Here is an 18,120-nt window from a genome sequence, read left to right as displayed (position 1 = left end):
TCAGGTGATGTTGATTGGATAATACCATAGGATTTTTGCGTTCTTTTTTTTTTTTTTTAAAATTTCAAATATTGCTTCTACAATGATCTTTTTGTCAGCTATTGATGTTTTCTACAAATTGTCCTCCGTAGCAATATAGATGTTTTCCCGGATCGATGATTATTTTTATAACCGGCAATAATTGGAGATTCTATTTTAATAATCCCTAATCTGTTATTGGAAAAAACAAAGAAGAAGAAGAAGAGAGTGTAGGAGTATGTGGGAATTATGAATTTTGTGAGATAACTGCCAACTGTTTTATAAATTTAAGCTATTTGACGAAGGAAATAGATGATAAAATATTATAGAAATAATGCAGAAAAATGTGAAGGAAAGTCAAATTGTGTTCGAAATCTTAAGCATCTCGCATTTTGAAGCCATGAAGGATTTTTCCAAAATACTAAATGTCTTGCACTTTTCCTTTGTGAAGACTAAGGAAGGGGAAACAATTGAATGTATCGATAAGAACAAGCAGCCGTCACTTGATCATCCTCTACCGAAGAATCACAAAATCCAGGTAAATACGCATCTTTACTCTTCGATCAAAGGAATGTATGGATAATTGAGCGTTAAAATTATAATATATATGCTGTGGCATTTAATTCCTCTCTTATATCCCATAAACTTTTAAAAACCTTATTTTTTCATAGCTCGTATTACTCTATCCGAAATTCCATAACCATCTGGAATTGTTATTTTTTTTCCTCTTTTTAAATCATTTACTATTCCTTTGATCGAAATTTTAATGAAGTTTTATTACTAGTCAATTTTGGTCAAATCTTAGATAAAAAAAAAAAATAGGTGTCTACAAGGACTAATTCTGTATTTGATGTCTTTAATATTTTTTTTATAACTATTTGTTTGGTTAAAAGTAGACTCATTAACTCACTAACTAAATAAATTAGGATAAGCACAATAGTCTTAAATATACTGCTTGTTGTTCCATTGAGTCTTTAGCGTTCTATTTTGATGCATTGTTTACCATACTTTTCAACTTCAGTCCAATCTTCATGGTAAAATCTTTTGTCTTGATTGACCAAAATGAAAAACTTTTAGGACTTAATTGATCAAAACAAGCCATTAAGGATTCCATCAATCAATATAGTCAAAATGTTAAGGAAGAGCAACTAGTTTTTTTTTTTGTCCTACTTTAACTCTCAATTCACTCTCATACTTTTACCCTATCTCTTTGCAGAGCGTGAGAGTCGAACCCACATCTGAAACTAAACATCCTTACCCCTAACCCTCCTAAAAAGGTGGGGAATCGAACTCCTCGCCTCCCATTTCTCAAGTAGGAAGGGTAGCCACGGGACCCATCCCTGTGGTTGAGTAGCTAGTTTAATACTACCTAATGTAAATTTTTTGTTTTGTTTCTAATGGCATGCGATAAAACATGGGTCACTAAGTCAAAGTTCTTAATAGAATTCTAACCATAGTTCCATAATTGTAGAAAGAGTTTTAAGGATGTGTTTGGTTGCATATTGCATAAGAAACTGTTAGTTCTTTTAATTTTTCATTTTTTAGAGGATGTTTTTGGCATGTAGTTTTAAATTTGAACATCTTGCATTTTTTTTTCTCATTTTCTCCTAACTGTGTTTTTCAATTAGCAAACGCGAAAATTTTCGCATTTGATGTAGATTTGATTCATCGTATAGCTTAACACCACAAAATTTCCAACGATGTTCGCCTTTTTCTTGTAGAGAAAGCCAAGCATGCATATCATCAACTCACCAACATCTTCCTCTACCAGCAAGCTTGTCACGTTCGGGCCAAGGGAACCGTGTCCTACCAGGACGGTTCCGATACCTCGAGTTCGAAAGGAAGATTTAATAAGGGCTAGATCTCCTCTTAAGAACTTTTCTCCTATTGCTGGCATGGACAACGATTTTCAGTCGCATCATGTAAGTTTCATATGTTTTAATAGATGTACATAGGCATATGCTCTCATAATCGCTCTAATTTCCATCCAAGTCAACGATTTGTTTTGGCAGCTGGTCGCCATACTGGTGAACGATGTTGAGACCAAATATGGAGTCGATGCACATCTGTCCATCTACAATCTGACGGTTATGGAAGATCAATTCAGTGCGCATAGATTGTACATCGAGAATGGTCCGTCGGATCATGTGAGCGTGATCTATGCAGGATGGGCAGTAAGTCTAGCTTTGATTGCTTTGGAATAGAGTTCAATATTCATTGTAGATTTTCATGAAGACCGAAAGTTCATGAAGAAAATTGTCTGAAACGTTCTAAATTTACCATACATCGGTTAAATTAGTCATAAACTTTTCAATTCCATCAATTTATTCCTAAATCTTTTAAAGATTTACCAACTTAATCATTTTAGCCAAAATTAGCCGGAAGGACTACATTAGCAAACCATGAAGATTTAGGACTAAATTGGCAAATCGTCAAAAGGTTTAGGATTGAATTAGCAAAAGCGAAAAACTTATGACTAAATTGGTCGCCGTACAATAGATTCATAACTTTTTGAACAATTATCTCAAAGTTGGTGCTACATGTGTATTGCTTTTGTTTTCCTATTCGACTTGCTATGTTGCTCTCCTTTTGAACGTGGACAATCTTTTACATGTCTTATCTGGTTAGGTTTATCCAAGCTTAAATGGTGATGGTCTCACACGGTTTGTTACGTATTGGACGGTAATAAATTAAACCCTAAGAATACACAATCATCGTCATTTCTTGTATGAACAAATTTTTGTGCAACAAGCTAAAGTATGTCAAAGTGAATTTTTCGAATTGATCACGTAATATGAGGGTAATAGGGGGACGGCCATCACGACGGGTGCTTCAACATCCTATGTCCAGGGTTCGTGCAAATACACCAGACATTCACTCCTAGCAGTCCCATCACGCTGACGTCTACGTACGGCGGACAACAGTACGAGATCAGAATTGGTGGCTCGTCGTGAACGGAGACATCGCCGTCGGGTACTGGCCGAAGGAGCTGTTTGTCAACTTACGCGACGGTGGCAAGAGACTGTCTTGGGGAGGAGAAGGATTCTCTGGGAAAACAAAAGTTTGCCCTCCGCTGGGGAGCGGGCACATGCTGTAACGTTTTCCTAATGTGGGTTACATTAATTGAGATTGTTATTACCCGCTTACGGGTTTGGTCTAATAAGTTTGGATATAAGGTTTCTTAATTAGTCGGATATGGGCCCGGCTTGTGTGGGCCGAGTTCGGCCCGGCCCGTTATGAGAGGGCCTGGTTGGAAACTCTATAAATAGAGCTGCAGGTCCCTCCTCTGCTCCTAACTCTCTTCAATCTCTCTAAAACGCTCTCAAACTCACCTAAGGCTTCCGTGAGTTGGCTGAGACGGGCTGAGGCGGTCTCATAGCGCCGGGACTTCGGGGGCGACAGGGGAGAAGACCTATGGCACCGGATCGTCGTTATTTCCATATCCAGAGACGATGGAATCCAAATCAGGTGCACAAATTCTATCCATTCTTTTACCGTACCGTTAATATCTCGCTATGGTGATCCTAGGGTGCTCGGCCGAGCCATACGGGCCGGCCAACACGTGGTATCAGAGCCGCCATAGTCGAGAAACGGGCCGGTACTGTTCGTGTGTGATTTTATTTTTTTTCATCCGTTGAAAGTTAGAATAAATCACATAGATAGATAGATCGTCGCGAGATGAGAAAAATCAGTGGTCGCCGGCCACCGGGGACCGCTGGAAATGGCCCCACGAGTCGCCACGTGCCGGGGCGTCGTAGAGCCCCGGCGGCACACGCGCGGCCACGCGCGGGTGTTCCCAGGAGCGTGCAACGCACGCGCTAGGGTTTCCGCGAGCCGAGTCGATCCGGCTGACCCGACCCGACTCCGGATCCGACCCGTGGACCCAACCCAGGGTCCGACCCGACTCCGGACCCAACCCAGGATCCGACCCGTTGACCCGACCCGAACCTGACCCGTTGACCGAACCGGTCAACCGGTCGGACCGGCAAGCGGTCGGACCGGTCGGCGGTCGGACCGGTCGGACCGGTCGGCGGTCGGACCGGTCGGACCGGCCTTTTTGGCCGGATTAGGCGCCGGCGCGTGAAGTCCACACGCCGCACCTTCAGGAGGCGCGTGAGGGCGCGTCCGGCCTCCGATTGGAGCGTGCAAGGTACCGGCGTGCTCATATGAAGATTCTCTACACTGTGGTATATTTATTTTACATGTTTGATACTATTAAGGATGTGAAAATACATACGGAACCCTATATATGCATATTTTTAGGGTATATTTTCGTATTTTCTTGTATTTCTCTATGTTTTAAGAGATACAGATTAAATCTTACATGTTTATGATACCATAAGGACGTGTAGATCATGTTTCATTGATAGTATGTATAAGGTTCGACATATATCAATGTGTAGAGCAATGTAATTAGCATGGTATGTAATTTTAGAGAAATTGCCCATATCTTCCGGTCTAGAATTACATCTATATAGTATATGTGAGACATAAAGTTTATATCCTTAGTATGAGAGAGTTTCAATGATTCAATTTGGTAGTGACCGCCAAAGTGGCACACTTGATTGAGTTTGAGAAATATCAGTCTCGTATTGTTAGGATGTCTCCTGTTCTAATGTGTTATTATACTCCCAAAGGAGGTGATTATATATTGATTCATGGAGGGATGCATATACAGCATACGTGAGGAATGACTGATCCTAGTGGTTCATACACCCAAAGGTGGTGAATTCATAAAAGATTGGAATATATTCTCATGGCCGTTGTAATGTAGAGGGTATACAATTGCATATCATGTATTCTGCCCAAAGGATATGATGATATGTGTAATTCTCAGGAAAGTACTCACATGATGCTGATTATAGATATTGCTTGTTTTTATCAGTCACCTTCTCCCTGAACGGCAACTCCATAAGTATTGAGGTTCTTACTGGTTTAAACTTTAAGAAATGGAAAGAGGATTTTCTGTTTGGTATGGAGCTGGCAGATATTCATATTGCTCTTACTGAGGATAAGCCAGCAGATGTCACTGCTGAAAGTACGGATATGGAAAAGGCACTGAGTGCCGCCTAGGCAAAGAGCAATAGGATTTGCTTGTTACTGATGAAGCGATCCATTAAGGACCACTTAAAGAGTAGTTTGCCAGCTGACTGCACTGCTAAAGAAATGATGGAAACCTTGCAAGCAAGGAACCGTGACTCGTCTAATGCTGAGGCTGGGACATACATGCAGTTACTCAATAATATGAGGTATGATGGTTTAAGTGGGGTTAGGGATTACGTCCTTAGGATGGTAGACCTCCAGACGAAACTAAAGGTTCATGAGATTATCCTTTCTGATGCTTACATTGTGCATCAAGCCCTGAACACCCTTCTTGCTGAGTTTGGAATTATAAAGACCAACTATAATTCCCAAGATGAAAAGTGGTCGGTCAATGACCTGATAGTTAGGGTAGTGGCAGAGGAAGAGAAACTGAAGAAAGATAAAGGGAATCTTGCTTTCTATGCCTCTAGTTCCAGTAGCAGGAAGAATAGTAAATTCAAGAATCGTACTCAGAAAGAAACTCCTGAAACCACCGGTCATGTGGACCATCTGGGTCTTGAGAAAACACCCTTGAAGAAGAATGGTGTTCACTGTTACTTTTGTAGGAGGAAGGGTCATATGAAGAAAGACTGCAATAGATATAAAACTTGGTTGTCCAAGCGTCAGCAGTCAGGTATTGATTCTTTGGCACTTGTTTGTGAATCCAACCTATCAGAAGCTCCATCCAGTTCTTGGTGGCGAGATAGCGGTGCAACTAGTCATGTTGCTTATACCATACAGGGATTCACAAATAGAAAGAAGCCAAATCAGGATGAATCAAAGCTTATTGTAGGAAACAACAAGAGAGTCGACGTCGAGTTCGTGGGAGATGTCATATTAATTTTGGATTCTGGTTTTAATATGATGTTAAGAAACACTTTTTATGTGCCTTCCTTCAAACGGAACTTAGTTTCCGTATCAAGTTTGGATGTCTGTGGCTACTCTTTTGAAATAAAGAACAGTATGGTTTCTATGTTCTTTGATTCAAATAAGGTTGGGTGCTGTAACATATCGAATGGATTGTACAGATTGTGTTTATCTTCGAATGATATATACGTCGCTTATACAGCTGAAAGGGTTGTTTCTAAAAGACCTCTACCTAAGAAACAGTCTTATGCATTATGGCATAAACGACTTGGTCACATTTCTAAGGAAAGAGTGGAAAGGCTGATAAAGACAAACATCCTGCCTACTCTTGAAAGTGACCTAGATACTTGCGTAGACTGTTGTAGGGGTAAGATGACCAAGATAAAGAAGAAAACTGCAGTCGGTAGTTCTGACCTGTTGGAGGTCATTCACACTGACATCAGTGGACCCTATACGGCAACATTGTGTAGAAATTTCTATTTCATCACATTTACAGACGACTATTCCCGATATGGTTATCTATTCTTGATTAAGGAGAAGTCTGAGTATCTTGACAAGTTCAAGATTTTTCGGACTGAAGTCGAGAAACAACTGGGAAAAGTTATAAAGGTTGTCAGGTCTGACCGAGGTGGTGAGTATTATGGCAGGCATGGCGATGCTGGACAGCTGAAAGGGCCATTTGCCAAATACTTAGAAGATTCTGGAATAGTGGCTCAATTTACTATGCCCGGGAGTCCTGAACAAAACGGTGTGGCCGAAAGGCGAAATCACACCCTTATGGACATGATGAGGAGTATGATTAGCAGGACGAACTTACCTGATTTTCTGTGGGGTGAAGTTTTGAGGACAGCTCTCTACATTCTAAATCGTGTTCCTACCAAGGCTGTTCCAAAGACTCCTTTTGAATTATGGACTGGACGTAAACCTAGCCTAAATCATCTTAAAGTTTGGGGGTGTCCTGCAGAAGTAAGGTTATACAATCCAACATTGAGCAAGTTGGAATCCAGAACCACTCGATGTTACTTCGTATCTTACCCAGATCATTCGAAGGGGTATCGATTTTACAGTCCCCATGGAGGTACAAGAATTGTTGAATCACAGATAGCGAAGTTTCTGGAATTTGATGTGGCCGAAGGAGGTAGTTGCTCTCAGACTATTGAGGATAATAATATGGTAGGTACTACAGTGTCGATTTCTCTACCTGTACAGACGATAATGGAGACCCCTACACCACAAACTGAGCCTGTTGTGGTTCAGGATCCTGTTATTGAAACAGCTCCTGATGAAGTACTTCAAACCCCTCAGGTGCAGGATGAGGAAGTAGTAGCTCCACTCAGGAGGTCTATCAGGCAGAGACGATCGGCTATACCACCGGATTATATGGTCTATCTGGGAGAGCATGACTACGATATAGGCTGCATGGTTGATCCAGTAACTTATTCAGATGCAATTTCTTGTCCTCAATCAGATATGTGGGTGGATGCAATGAAAGACGAGATTCAGTCTATGAAATATAATGGTGTTTGGGAGCTTGTTGAATTGCCTAAAGGTTACAAGCCCATTGGTTGCAAATGGGTATACAAGACTAAAAGGGACTCCAAAGGAAAGATTGAGAAATTCAAAGCCAGACTGGTAGCCAAGGGTTTCACTCAAAGAGAATGAGTAGATTATGAGGCGACTTTTTCACTAGTATCTTCTAAGGATTCTTTTAGAGTGATCATGGCATTGGTAGCTCATTTTGATATGGAATTACACCAGATGGATGTTAAAACTGCCTTTTCTAAATGGAGACCTTGATGAGGAAGTCTATATGGTGCAACCCGAAGGTTTTGCAGCTGATGATTCAGGAGAGCTTGTGTGTAGATTGAAGAAATCTATTTATGGCCTTAAGCAAGCTTCCAGACAATGGTATTTGAAGTTTCATAGTGTTGTCACTTCATTAGGTTTTGTTGAGAACAAGTTGGATCAATGTATATACAGCAAGGTCAGTAGGAGGAAATTTATTTTTCTCATACTCTATGTAGATGACATCTTGCTTGCGAGTAGTGATATTGGATTACTACATGAGATAAAGCGAATGTTGTCGAAGGATTTTGACATGAAGGACCTTGATAAGGCGTCTTTTGTCCTAGGCATTGAGATCCATAGGGATCGTTCTCGCTGAGTATTGAGTTTGTCTCAGATAACATATGTTAATCGTATTCTGGAAAGATTCAGTATGCAGGACTGCAAGCCAGGAATTGCTCCTGTCATAAAGGGTGATAAACTGAGTCTGTCACAGTGTTCTCATACGGATGTTGAGAAAACCCAAATGAAGGATGTACCTTATGCTAGTGCACTTGGAAGTATCATGCATGCTCAAGTTTGCACTAGGCCAGACATTGCTTTTGCAACAGGACTTCTAGGCAGATATCAGTCAAATTCAAGACACGATCACTGGGTTGCTGCCAAGAAGGTGATGAGGTACTTGAAGAGGACAAAAGACTATATGCTGATCTACAGACATGTTCAAAACCTACAGCTGGTAGGGTATTCGGATTCAGACTTTGCTGGCTGTCAGGATGAAAGGAAGTCGACAACGGATTACATTTTTAAGTTAGCAGGAGGTGCAGTATCATGGAAAAGTTAGAAACAGAAATCAATGACATCCTCTACCATGCAAGCGGAGTTTGTAGCATGCTTTTCGGCAGCTACTCAGGCAATTTGGCTCCGGAACCTCATTAGGGAGTTGACCGTATTTGATTTTGTGGATCAGCCCATTCAGTTGTATTGTGACAATAACTCTGCAGTGTTATTTGTTAACAACAACAGAGGTCTCAAGGGGTCTAAGCATATGGAGGTCAAGTACTTGACCATAAAGGAAAAAGTCAAGGATGGTGACATTACAGTAGAGCACATTTCCACAGATGATATGGTAGCAGATCCACTAACTAAAGGCCTTCGCCCTTGTATTTTTGAACGACATGTCGTTAGCATGGGCTTAGGAGTATCATGGGATACTGTTGTTTAGTGGGAGCTGCTTTTATTTATGCTCTAATAAAGTTTACATCTGTGTTCTGTTACTATTTGTAACATTTTGGATGTTTATCAACTCATTTGCATTCAATAAGGTGTTTCTGAATGCATTATTGTTATGTTAAATACACATATAAGGTGAAAATCTTAAGGTACTGTATAAACCTTGAGTAAAGGCTATGGGCATTCAGTTATTGGCCTTAAGGATATGTCTTATTACACATAAAGTAATGTTAACAATAAGGATAAGACATATGTAGGTTCATTGGAACAATAAAGATATTCTCTAGTGGCACATCAGGTTTTTGTGACACTTAAGGAAAGAGAATGAGGACTGACAAAGGGGATGACACATGATGTATCACTCTTTATGAGGTGTCATCCGTTTGCCACACAACCATATCGAATCCATATCAGTAAAGTCTAAGACACTTGTGACCATGGAAGACTCTGTGTGATTACATGCAGTTACCGCCATGATACGGTGTTTGAAACTTTATGAGATCGGATTGACTATTAAGAATTATCCATAGACCAAATAAAGGTGCACATAAGGTACGATTTCAATTAATATAGCCCAAGTGGGAGAATGTAACGTTTTCCTAATGTGGGTTACATTAATTGAGATTGTTATTACCCGCTTACGGGTTTGGTCTAATAAGTTTGGATATAAGGTTTCTTAATTAGTCGGATATGGGCCCGGCTTGTGTGGGCCGAGTTCGGCCCGGCCCGTTATGAAAGGGCCTGGCTGGAAACTCTCTAAATAGAGCTGCAGGTCCCTCCTTTGCGCCTAACTCTCTCCAATCTCTTTAAAACGCTCTCAAACTCACCTAAGGCTTCCGTGAGTTGGCTGAGGCGGGCTGAGGCGGTCTCATAGCGCCGCGACTTCAGGGGCGACAGGGGAGAAGACCTACGGCACCGGATCGTCGTTATTTCTGCATCCAGAGACGATGGAATCCAAATCAGGTGCACAAATTCTATCCATTCTTTTACCGTACCGTTAATATCTCGCTATGGTGATCCTAGGGCGCTCGGCCGAGCCATACGGGCCGGCCAACACATGCCCGACGGCAAGTACGACCACGCCGCGTTTTATCGTCAGATCTATTACATGACGGGGTCCAACGCGAACCAAACTCCATCGGCTGCCTTTGAAAACGTCGATAAGTCGCAGGTTTATGGTCTAAAGAATGACATGTATATACCCGTAGAAGGATTTGGGTATAGCTTTACATATGGAGGTCCAAGGGGTGCTTGTGATTAGCTGATGTCTAGTTAGAGAAGAGGCTGCATATTATATTAAGCTGTGTGTTATCAATAATTTGTGACATTGCAAAGTTGTGTGGTTATGTAGATATTAGTCAGTGATCTTGAAGATTGGCCATTTTCGGCCATGGATTTTGTTGATTGACAATCGAAGGGTGAAAATCTTTCTGTGGAAAAGGTATAATCGAGTCGGGTCAAAACCGATATAGCGCTAGCTCAAGCTCAAGCTTGACTCATTTCGTACACACAGTATTGGAAACTTGACTCGGCTCGCATACCCGACATTCAAAATTTCTACTCGAACTCGATCAAGTATTAGAATTTATTCTCAAGCTCAACTCGATAAAAATTCATGATACTCGAGTTCAACTCGCCTCAAACTTGGTTACGATTGACTTATAAAGGGAGTTGAGCTTGAGCTCAAGCTCGATTTTAAATTTTCCAAATAATGTGGGTGTATTAGGTAGTCTTGAGGATTTCCATATCCATCTTTATAACTATTATATGTTCTTTAATTATAGCAAGAAATTGACTAGGCTAGCGAGGCTGTCGAACTGAGCATTGGGAAACTTGAGTTCGACCCAACAAAATATTTGAGTAACTTGAGTTTGAGCTCAACTTGGAATTAGATAAGTCAATCTTAAACATGAGTCAAGCTCAAGCTACTCGCGAGTAGCTTGACTCTGGTTCATACCAAATCCAATTATGTTGGATAGGATCGAGCCTACAGGAGCTTTCCAATCAAAGTTTGGGTTTGGCCGATCTCGAGAATTGGCTCATATCTTGGGATGATGACACAAATGGTTTCTGAACTTTGGTTCAATGTGCAACGTGATCCTTAAACTTTTAATTTGTTTAATGTGGTTCCTGAACTTTAGCCTAATGCTCCATACGATCCTTGCATTTTTAATCTGTTTAATATGATCTCTAGACTTTTGGAGCATGTTCAATTTAGTCATTGAACTTAAATTAATAGAAAGACTACAAACATTTTCATATAATTCAGGGATTAAATTGAACATGTATCAGAAATTCATGGACGACATTGAACAAATTAAAAGTTTAGAGATCACATTGCACATTGGGTTAAAGTTTAGGGACCATATTAAATAAATAAAAATTCATGGACCACATTGCATATTAGGTCAAAGTTCAGGGATTGTTTGTGTCATTTTTCCCCCATATCTTTTATGTCACAATCCAGCCATATCTCTACTATCTATGCAGCACCTCCCTTTGCAAATTGGGGTCACCAACTAGTAGCGTCTCGGTTCCTAGGACTCTCCTAAATCCTAGGTTTGGGTAACCTAGAGGATGCAAAAATAATCACAAACATAAAATATCGGACTAAAGTCAGATACCAATTAGTTCGGGTAACAAAGGCAATAGCACACCTAAAGGCTTAGGTAGTGATGCAAAAGTCATCTTCTAAGTGCATGCGCGAAGGAAACTAGTCTACAAAAACTAGAGATCCTAAGCACAAGGGTCCGGTGACGTGTGGGATGGATTAGCGTCCCATGACATCCTTTCGATACTGCACCTCTATATTTGGTTAAGTCCTAAATCACTCATGATGTAATTTCTTATGAAAATATTGTCAAAACACTTAACTCGACATCTCTATTCATTAGCATGGTAGTTTTCTCGTGTAGTGGCGTGAATTCATTTGTGTGTGTGAGTGCTTATGCAAATGTCGATTGGATGCAAAATTCATCCGTGATTTGAGAAAATGACATAACACAGTAACGACATGTCAAGCATAACGAGAAATGACTAGCATGTCAATATTCTCGTGTAACATGAAGGCAATTTGGATTCAAAATAGGACCACAAAATGACATGACATTGCAATATTCACGTGTGGCATGACATGGCAAATCATATTCAGATCATGACCATGACATGATAATAATCACATCCATCATGACATGAGAAATCAAGTTCAAAATATAACAATGAATGGACATGACATGGCAATAAAAACATCCATCATGACATGAGAAATCAAGTTCAATTTTAACAATGAATGGGCCTGACATGGCAATATTTACATGCACCATAAAATTACAAATTAGATTTAAAATATAATAAGGAGATGACATGACATGGCAAAACTTACATGCATCGAAACATGTAAAATCAGATCCAAAACATGAAAAGGAGATGTTATGGCATAGTAAGTAAGATTCAAAGTGATGATATGACATGTCAATAATCACTTGGAGCATGACAAAAGGAATTATATTTGAAACACGATATCGAGATGACATGACCTGTCAATAATTTCATTTGGCATGACATGGAAAATTAGATTTAGAACATAACAACGAGATGACATGACATAACAATATTAAAATGCAACATAGCATGGCAAATTAAATTCATAACATGATAGCTAGATGACACGACACTACACTAATCACATGCAATATGATATGCAAATCATATTCAAAACATAACAATGGTTTAAGTTTGTAATCTACACTATTTGAGGAGTCATTTCATTCAATTTGTGGCTTTTCTTAGACATGATAACGTTTATGTAGAAACGCATATTTTCTGTTCGGCCTGCTCAAAACAAAAACATAATTCCCTTTTCATGAGTTCAAATCGCCATGGTTATTGGCTTTTCACTATTAGCCCCATTATGGTAGCCTATCCCACAGATGAATCCAATCCCTTCGGCACATCACTTACATGTTAGTGCACAGCTAAAAGGGTGTATTCTAATGCAATATTTCAATATATCCACCACCTTATATCCCTTTCAATTTTCACGGTTTACAACATTAACAATAGCAAAATATATTCTAGCATAATTTCAACACGACTAGTGTCGCAACAGCCTAATTTATAACGGCTTAGTAACTTGCAAATCTTCTAGTAAAATTTCGGTAGCATAACATTGTATCGTATGACTCAAGATTTCGATTCGACATCATGATGCCCTAAAAGCATATGCATATGACTATTGAAACGCCAGCATAACAACATATTCTAGATTTTGAGATTTCATTTTAGTATTGTGACGTCTCATAAACCTGTGTTTTCTATTATTTAAATGGACAACATAAGGACATATCATTAAATCTATGATTCTAAACGGGCATTGTAACATCTTAAGGTGCTTCTCTATGTAAAATTTAAATGCGAGAACCTCAGTACCTACGAAGACAAGAAAGTACACGAAGAGACAGAACGCAAGAACCGTGGTCAAATTGAGAGAATTTCAAGATAACACGATCAAAGCAAGGACCCACCGTGACTGTCGGGTGAAAAACTTTGGAGTAAGCTTTATTTATTTTGCGAAAAATAAATAATTTATAAATCACTCATATCGCATAAAATAATTAGTTAAAGAAAAATATTTTTATTACCGACACAATTTATGTCTAAATATTTTCGTGAACGATAAAAATATTTTTCATTCATTCTTTTTTCTAAGCGATACAAACGATCATTTTTAGAAAAATATTTTTCAAATTATTTATTTTCTGTGAAACAAACGAAACCATAGTATTGATTTTAACAAACAACTATAACTTGATTAAGTACCATCGAAATATCAAGTGCGGAGACATATGAAGGAAAGTCAAAAAGGCAAAGGAAGGAGAAATAATTGACAGTGTTGATATAAACAAGCAACTATATCTTGATCGTCCTCTATTTTATTTTGGTCGAAAGATCGTCCTCTATTAAAGAATCACAAAATTACGAGTGATTATTATACAATTGAAGGAATATAAAAATAGCTGAGTGTAATAATTATAAAATATATTGTGATATTAAAATCCTCTCATACATCTCCCGACTTTCAAGACACCTTATTTTTTTTATGACTATTCTTGGCAAGATTCCACGACCAAGATGACGTGACTCCCATGACTTTATATTGCTCTCCACCTTTTACAAATGGACTAACAAACATAGCCCAGTTGACCATTGTATTACTTTTTCACCTTTCTTTTTCCTGCCTTTCACAAATGGACTAACACACATGGCCCAATTGACAAGTGTAACACATGCAAGATTGACCTAAAGAAAACCTTTTGGTAGGCATCCAAAAATACTTTTTCCATTATTTTCAATAATTAGAAAACATTGTTGGGTGTAGTAAATATTTTTAGAAATAATTGCTCAAAACTCCCTTAAAATTTGACACTGCAACATCTCGAACTTTGAAAAATTACAGATATTTACTTTCTAAACTTTTGGTAGGCATTCAAAAATGGTTTTCCCATTGTTTCCAATAATTAGAAATTCCATGTTGGGTGTGGTAAATATTTTTAGAGATAATTGCTCAAAACCCCCGTTAAACTTTGACACTTCAACATCTCAAACTTTGAAAAATTACAGATATTAACTTCCTGAACTTTCATTTTTGTTGTCCCGCTATTTTTTCTGTCTTGAATCTTGATAGCTCATAAGTGTTATCTGAATATGTATCAATCTATTTTTTCTTGACCAAAATAATGTCTAGCTGATTTTCTTAACTACATTAACCGTTCGTCGTTCTTTATTTTTTTTTAACGCCATTAATTATATAGTATAGGTTATTTTGGTAAAGAAAAATAAGTTATTCCAATTTCAGGTAACTATACCAACGAAAAAACCAGCACCTGCAATAAAAATGGGAAGAAGGACACTAGAAGTGCCAAAAGTTGTGTACGGCGCTCCCTTTAGTATTAAAAGTTTTTTTTTTCGGATCACTTAAGGGCCACTTTAAAAAAAAAAAGATCACTTAAGTGCCAACTCTGATATGGGTTGTCAGAAATCCGACGTAACCATATTTTATTAATTTCTTAGTCCTACGTGGCTTGCCGGCATGCCTAGTTAGCATATAACCCCTAAACGACGTCGTCTAAAAGTTATAAATAGTGATCATTTGAGTGTTAAATTTTGTTTAAAGTGACCACTTCAATGTCAATTGTTGTTAAAAAACGATCATTTCGGTGCTAGTTAGATTGTACGACGTCGTTTTGGATGTCCACGTGGATTAGATTTTTAAAAAAACATGCCAAGTCATATTAATAATTTTAATTTTAAATGCCACGTAATTAATTTGGCTGGAATTGACACTTAAGTAATCGTTTTTTCTCTAATTTGGCAGTTAAGTGATCTGAAAAAAATTTTTGGCACCAAAGTAAGTGCCGTACATAATTTTTTACACTTCTAGTGTTCTTCGAAAGCTCGGGAGGAAGGAAGAATATGTAATTTTCCAAAGTTGAAGCCTAATTGTTCAATATATCGAAGGTCACATGGATAATCTGTAACTTCTCAAAGTTCGAGAGTTAATAATTCTGTTGTTCGGGGTGGCTTTGAGCAATGATGAGTTTCTTACATTTTTGTCCTTTCCTGTTTCTGCCTTTAACCATTGTAAATGTGGCCCGTGGCCCTATTGACAAGTGCAACACATTCAAAATTCACCTTAGAAACTACTTAATAGGCATTCCTGAATATTTTCTCCATTTTTTCCAATGATGATTAATTTCATGTTGGGTGTCATTGGTATTTTTCTTTTCTTTTTTTCCATAATGAGTAGTTCGAGTGAAAGTGAACTCATTTAATATCTCATTTATTTAATAAACTAGGAAAAACATAGGCTAAAAACTACCAATTTTAAGGAAAAGTGAAAAAGATAGTCTTCAAAGTTTTACAGGTTGGTCAATTGAGTCCTTAACATTTCACTTTGACAATTAAACCCTAAAAGACATCGAATTTGAAGAAAATAATATGATAGATCACAAATCGTGCTTCATTAATGCTCGGAGCCCAAATAACTCATAGAACTTTTCAAAAGTGAGTTAGTAGCGGAGGCATTTTATGAAGTAACTAAATAAGAAAACTTATCATATTTACATCTATTGAATTGTCTTCATGCTATATGTAATCAATAACTATGACTAAAACAATTTGAACTTGAGATAGGTCAACTATTTCAAACTTATCCTACTGCCATTCCTGGGTAAAAAAAGATGGGAAACGGAATGAACGGTTGAGATTAAAGAATTAGGTTAAGTGGCGAGTGATTCATGGAAAAAAGCAATTCAACTTTAGAGGGACATGTTTATCTTTCTACTAGCTGAATTCATACCTAAAAGAAAAGAGTATATAGAACTCTCCATGGCTTTAAAGCTTCTGTTGGTCTTTCTAAGTTTGTGGAGAGTTTACATCGTTTGGGGCAAGACCAGCATTTTCGAAGATGATTTGGAGCTGGAGAGACAACTCAAGATCTTGAATAAACCACCCATCAAGACTTTTGTGGTAATAATGTCTTCCTTTTCCTTTTTGTTTTCATTTTAAGGTTGTCTTTGCAGTCTAGCCAACTTGAAAACACATGCACGATGTTGATTGAATAGTACAATAGGGTTTTGCATCCTTTTCGTAAGTTTCAAATATTGGTTTTACAATGAATTTTTTTTTGAGTAATTGTTATTTTCTCCTATATCCTCCTTATCGATGTTTCTTTTTTGTATTTGACAATTTCACTTGTAATAATTGGAGTTTCTTTGATAAATGTCGAGGTGCGTTATCTTTTTTTTTTTGAGAAAATTAGAAAACAAAAGATTATCGTTCCTTCCATGATGATATTGAAAATACTATTGAAACATCAAACGCGGAAATATGTGAAGAAAAGTCATATTTTGTTTGAAATCTTTAGCATATTTTAAAGATTTTTAAAGAGGAAATTCTCTATTACAATATACGGATTTTCGCTAACGAGCACTTTTTTCTTTCTGAAGACTAAGGAAGGAGAAATAATTGACTGCATTGATAGGAACAAGCAACCATCACTTGATCATTCTCTATTAAAGAATCACGAGATTTAGGTGAGTATGCATCTTTATTCTCCAATTGAAAGGATATATGAATATTTTAGTGTAGTAACTATAAAATGCATTGTGTGATATTTAATTCCTTTCATATATCTCATGACTTTCAAGATATCTTAATTCTTAAAACTTTGTATTAATATTCGCAAAATTCCATAACCAATATGATGTGTTTCTAGAAAGAGACGTTCTTACTTTGTCTCCATTTTTTCCGCCCTTAATAATGGGCTAACACATATGGCCCATTTGACAAGTGTAACACATGCGAGATTGATGTTACAAAACCTTTTAGTAGGCATTCATTGTCACGCCCAGAATCCCATCGAGAGCACGACACCCTCTACTGATCGATTTATGCGACATCCCAGGAATATCGCCGACCTCAAATAACCATCAGAGATTTACATCCACAGCGGATACCACAATTAATCCCGGACAATTTAAAACTGGGGAAACACTCAGGGAGAATATACACATATTCGATTCCATTAACAAACTTATAAAATATTTACAATTTACAAAACCACCACATATACAAGCACACCAAACTACGATCCACCAATTTACATAAGCACACCGTACTACAACCATCGATATCAAAAAGGACCGATGACCTGGATATCCTATCCCTAAAAAGATGCTCCTCCAAAGACCTATCTTCAAATCCCCTATACTAGCCCCTACGCCCCTTACTCGGCGTCCACTCTGAATCAGACTCCTCATCATCCGAATCTGAGCCTCCCTGATCAGCCTGTTCTTCCGAGGACTCCGACTCTGCCTCTATCACGATAGGGTGATTGATGTCGCCCGACTCAGCTGGAACTTCATTATGATACTCCTCAGCTAGTACATCGAAGAAATTGTACTCAGGCACGAAATTGGGATCCATATATCGCTCATATGGGAGTATATACTCCGGTTCCTCCTCAGGCTGCTCAGACTTGTCAGGCTCGTTCTCAGATTCTATCTCGGGCTCCACTTCCTCTGGTTCCTCTTCCTCTGATTCTTCTTCGGGGATTGGTTCTAAGTCTATGTCCAT

The 18,120-nt window shown here is 38.3% G+C and overlaps 1 protein-coding gene and 1 pseudogene across 1 annotated transcript; one reads left to right on the top strand and one right to left on the bottom strand.

The window, feature by feature from the left end:
- The first annotated feature begins 1,913 nt into the window (after nucleotides 1–1,913).
- LOC115686567 (uncharacterized) lies at nucleotides 1,914–10,137 on the top strand (annotated as a pseudogene).
- A 7,617-nt stretch (nucleotides 10,138–17,754) lies between these two features.
- Nucleotides 17,755–18,120, bottom strand: LOC130140115 (FK506-binding protein 3-like). Its single transcript, XM_056318653.1, has one exon. The coding sequence runs from the start codon at nucleotides 18,118–18,120 to the stop codon at nucleotides 17,755–17,757; it is 366 nt and encodes a 121-aa protein (XP_056174628.1).

The sequence above is a fragment of the Syzygium oleosum genome, unplaced genomic scaffold (genome assembly GCF_021117445.2).
Source record: "Syzygium oleosum isolate NSW1041296 unplaced genomic scaffold, Sole_v2.1 Sole_v2.16, whole genome shotgun sequence".
Classification (NCBI taxonomy): Eukaryota; Viridiplantae; Streptophyta; class Magnoliopsida; order Myrtales; family Myrtaceae; genus Syzygium; species Syzygium oleosum.
This window is presented reverse-complemented; position numbering and strand designations above follow the sequence as displayed.

Coding starts and splice junctions, on each gene's coding strand:
- LOC130140115 (XM_056318653.1), bottom strand. CDS start 18,120: ATGGACATAGACTTAGAACCAATCCCCGAAGAAGAATCAGAGGAAGAG.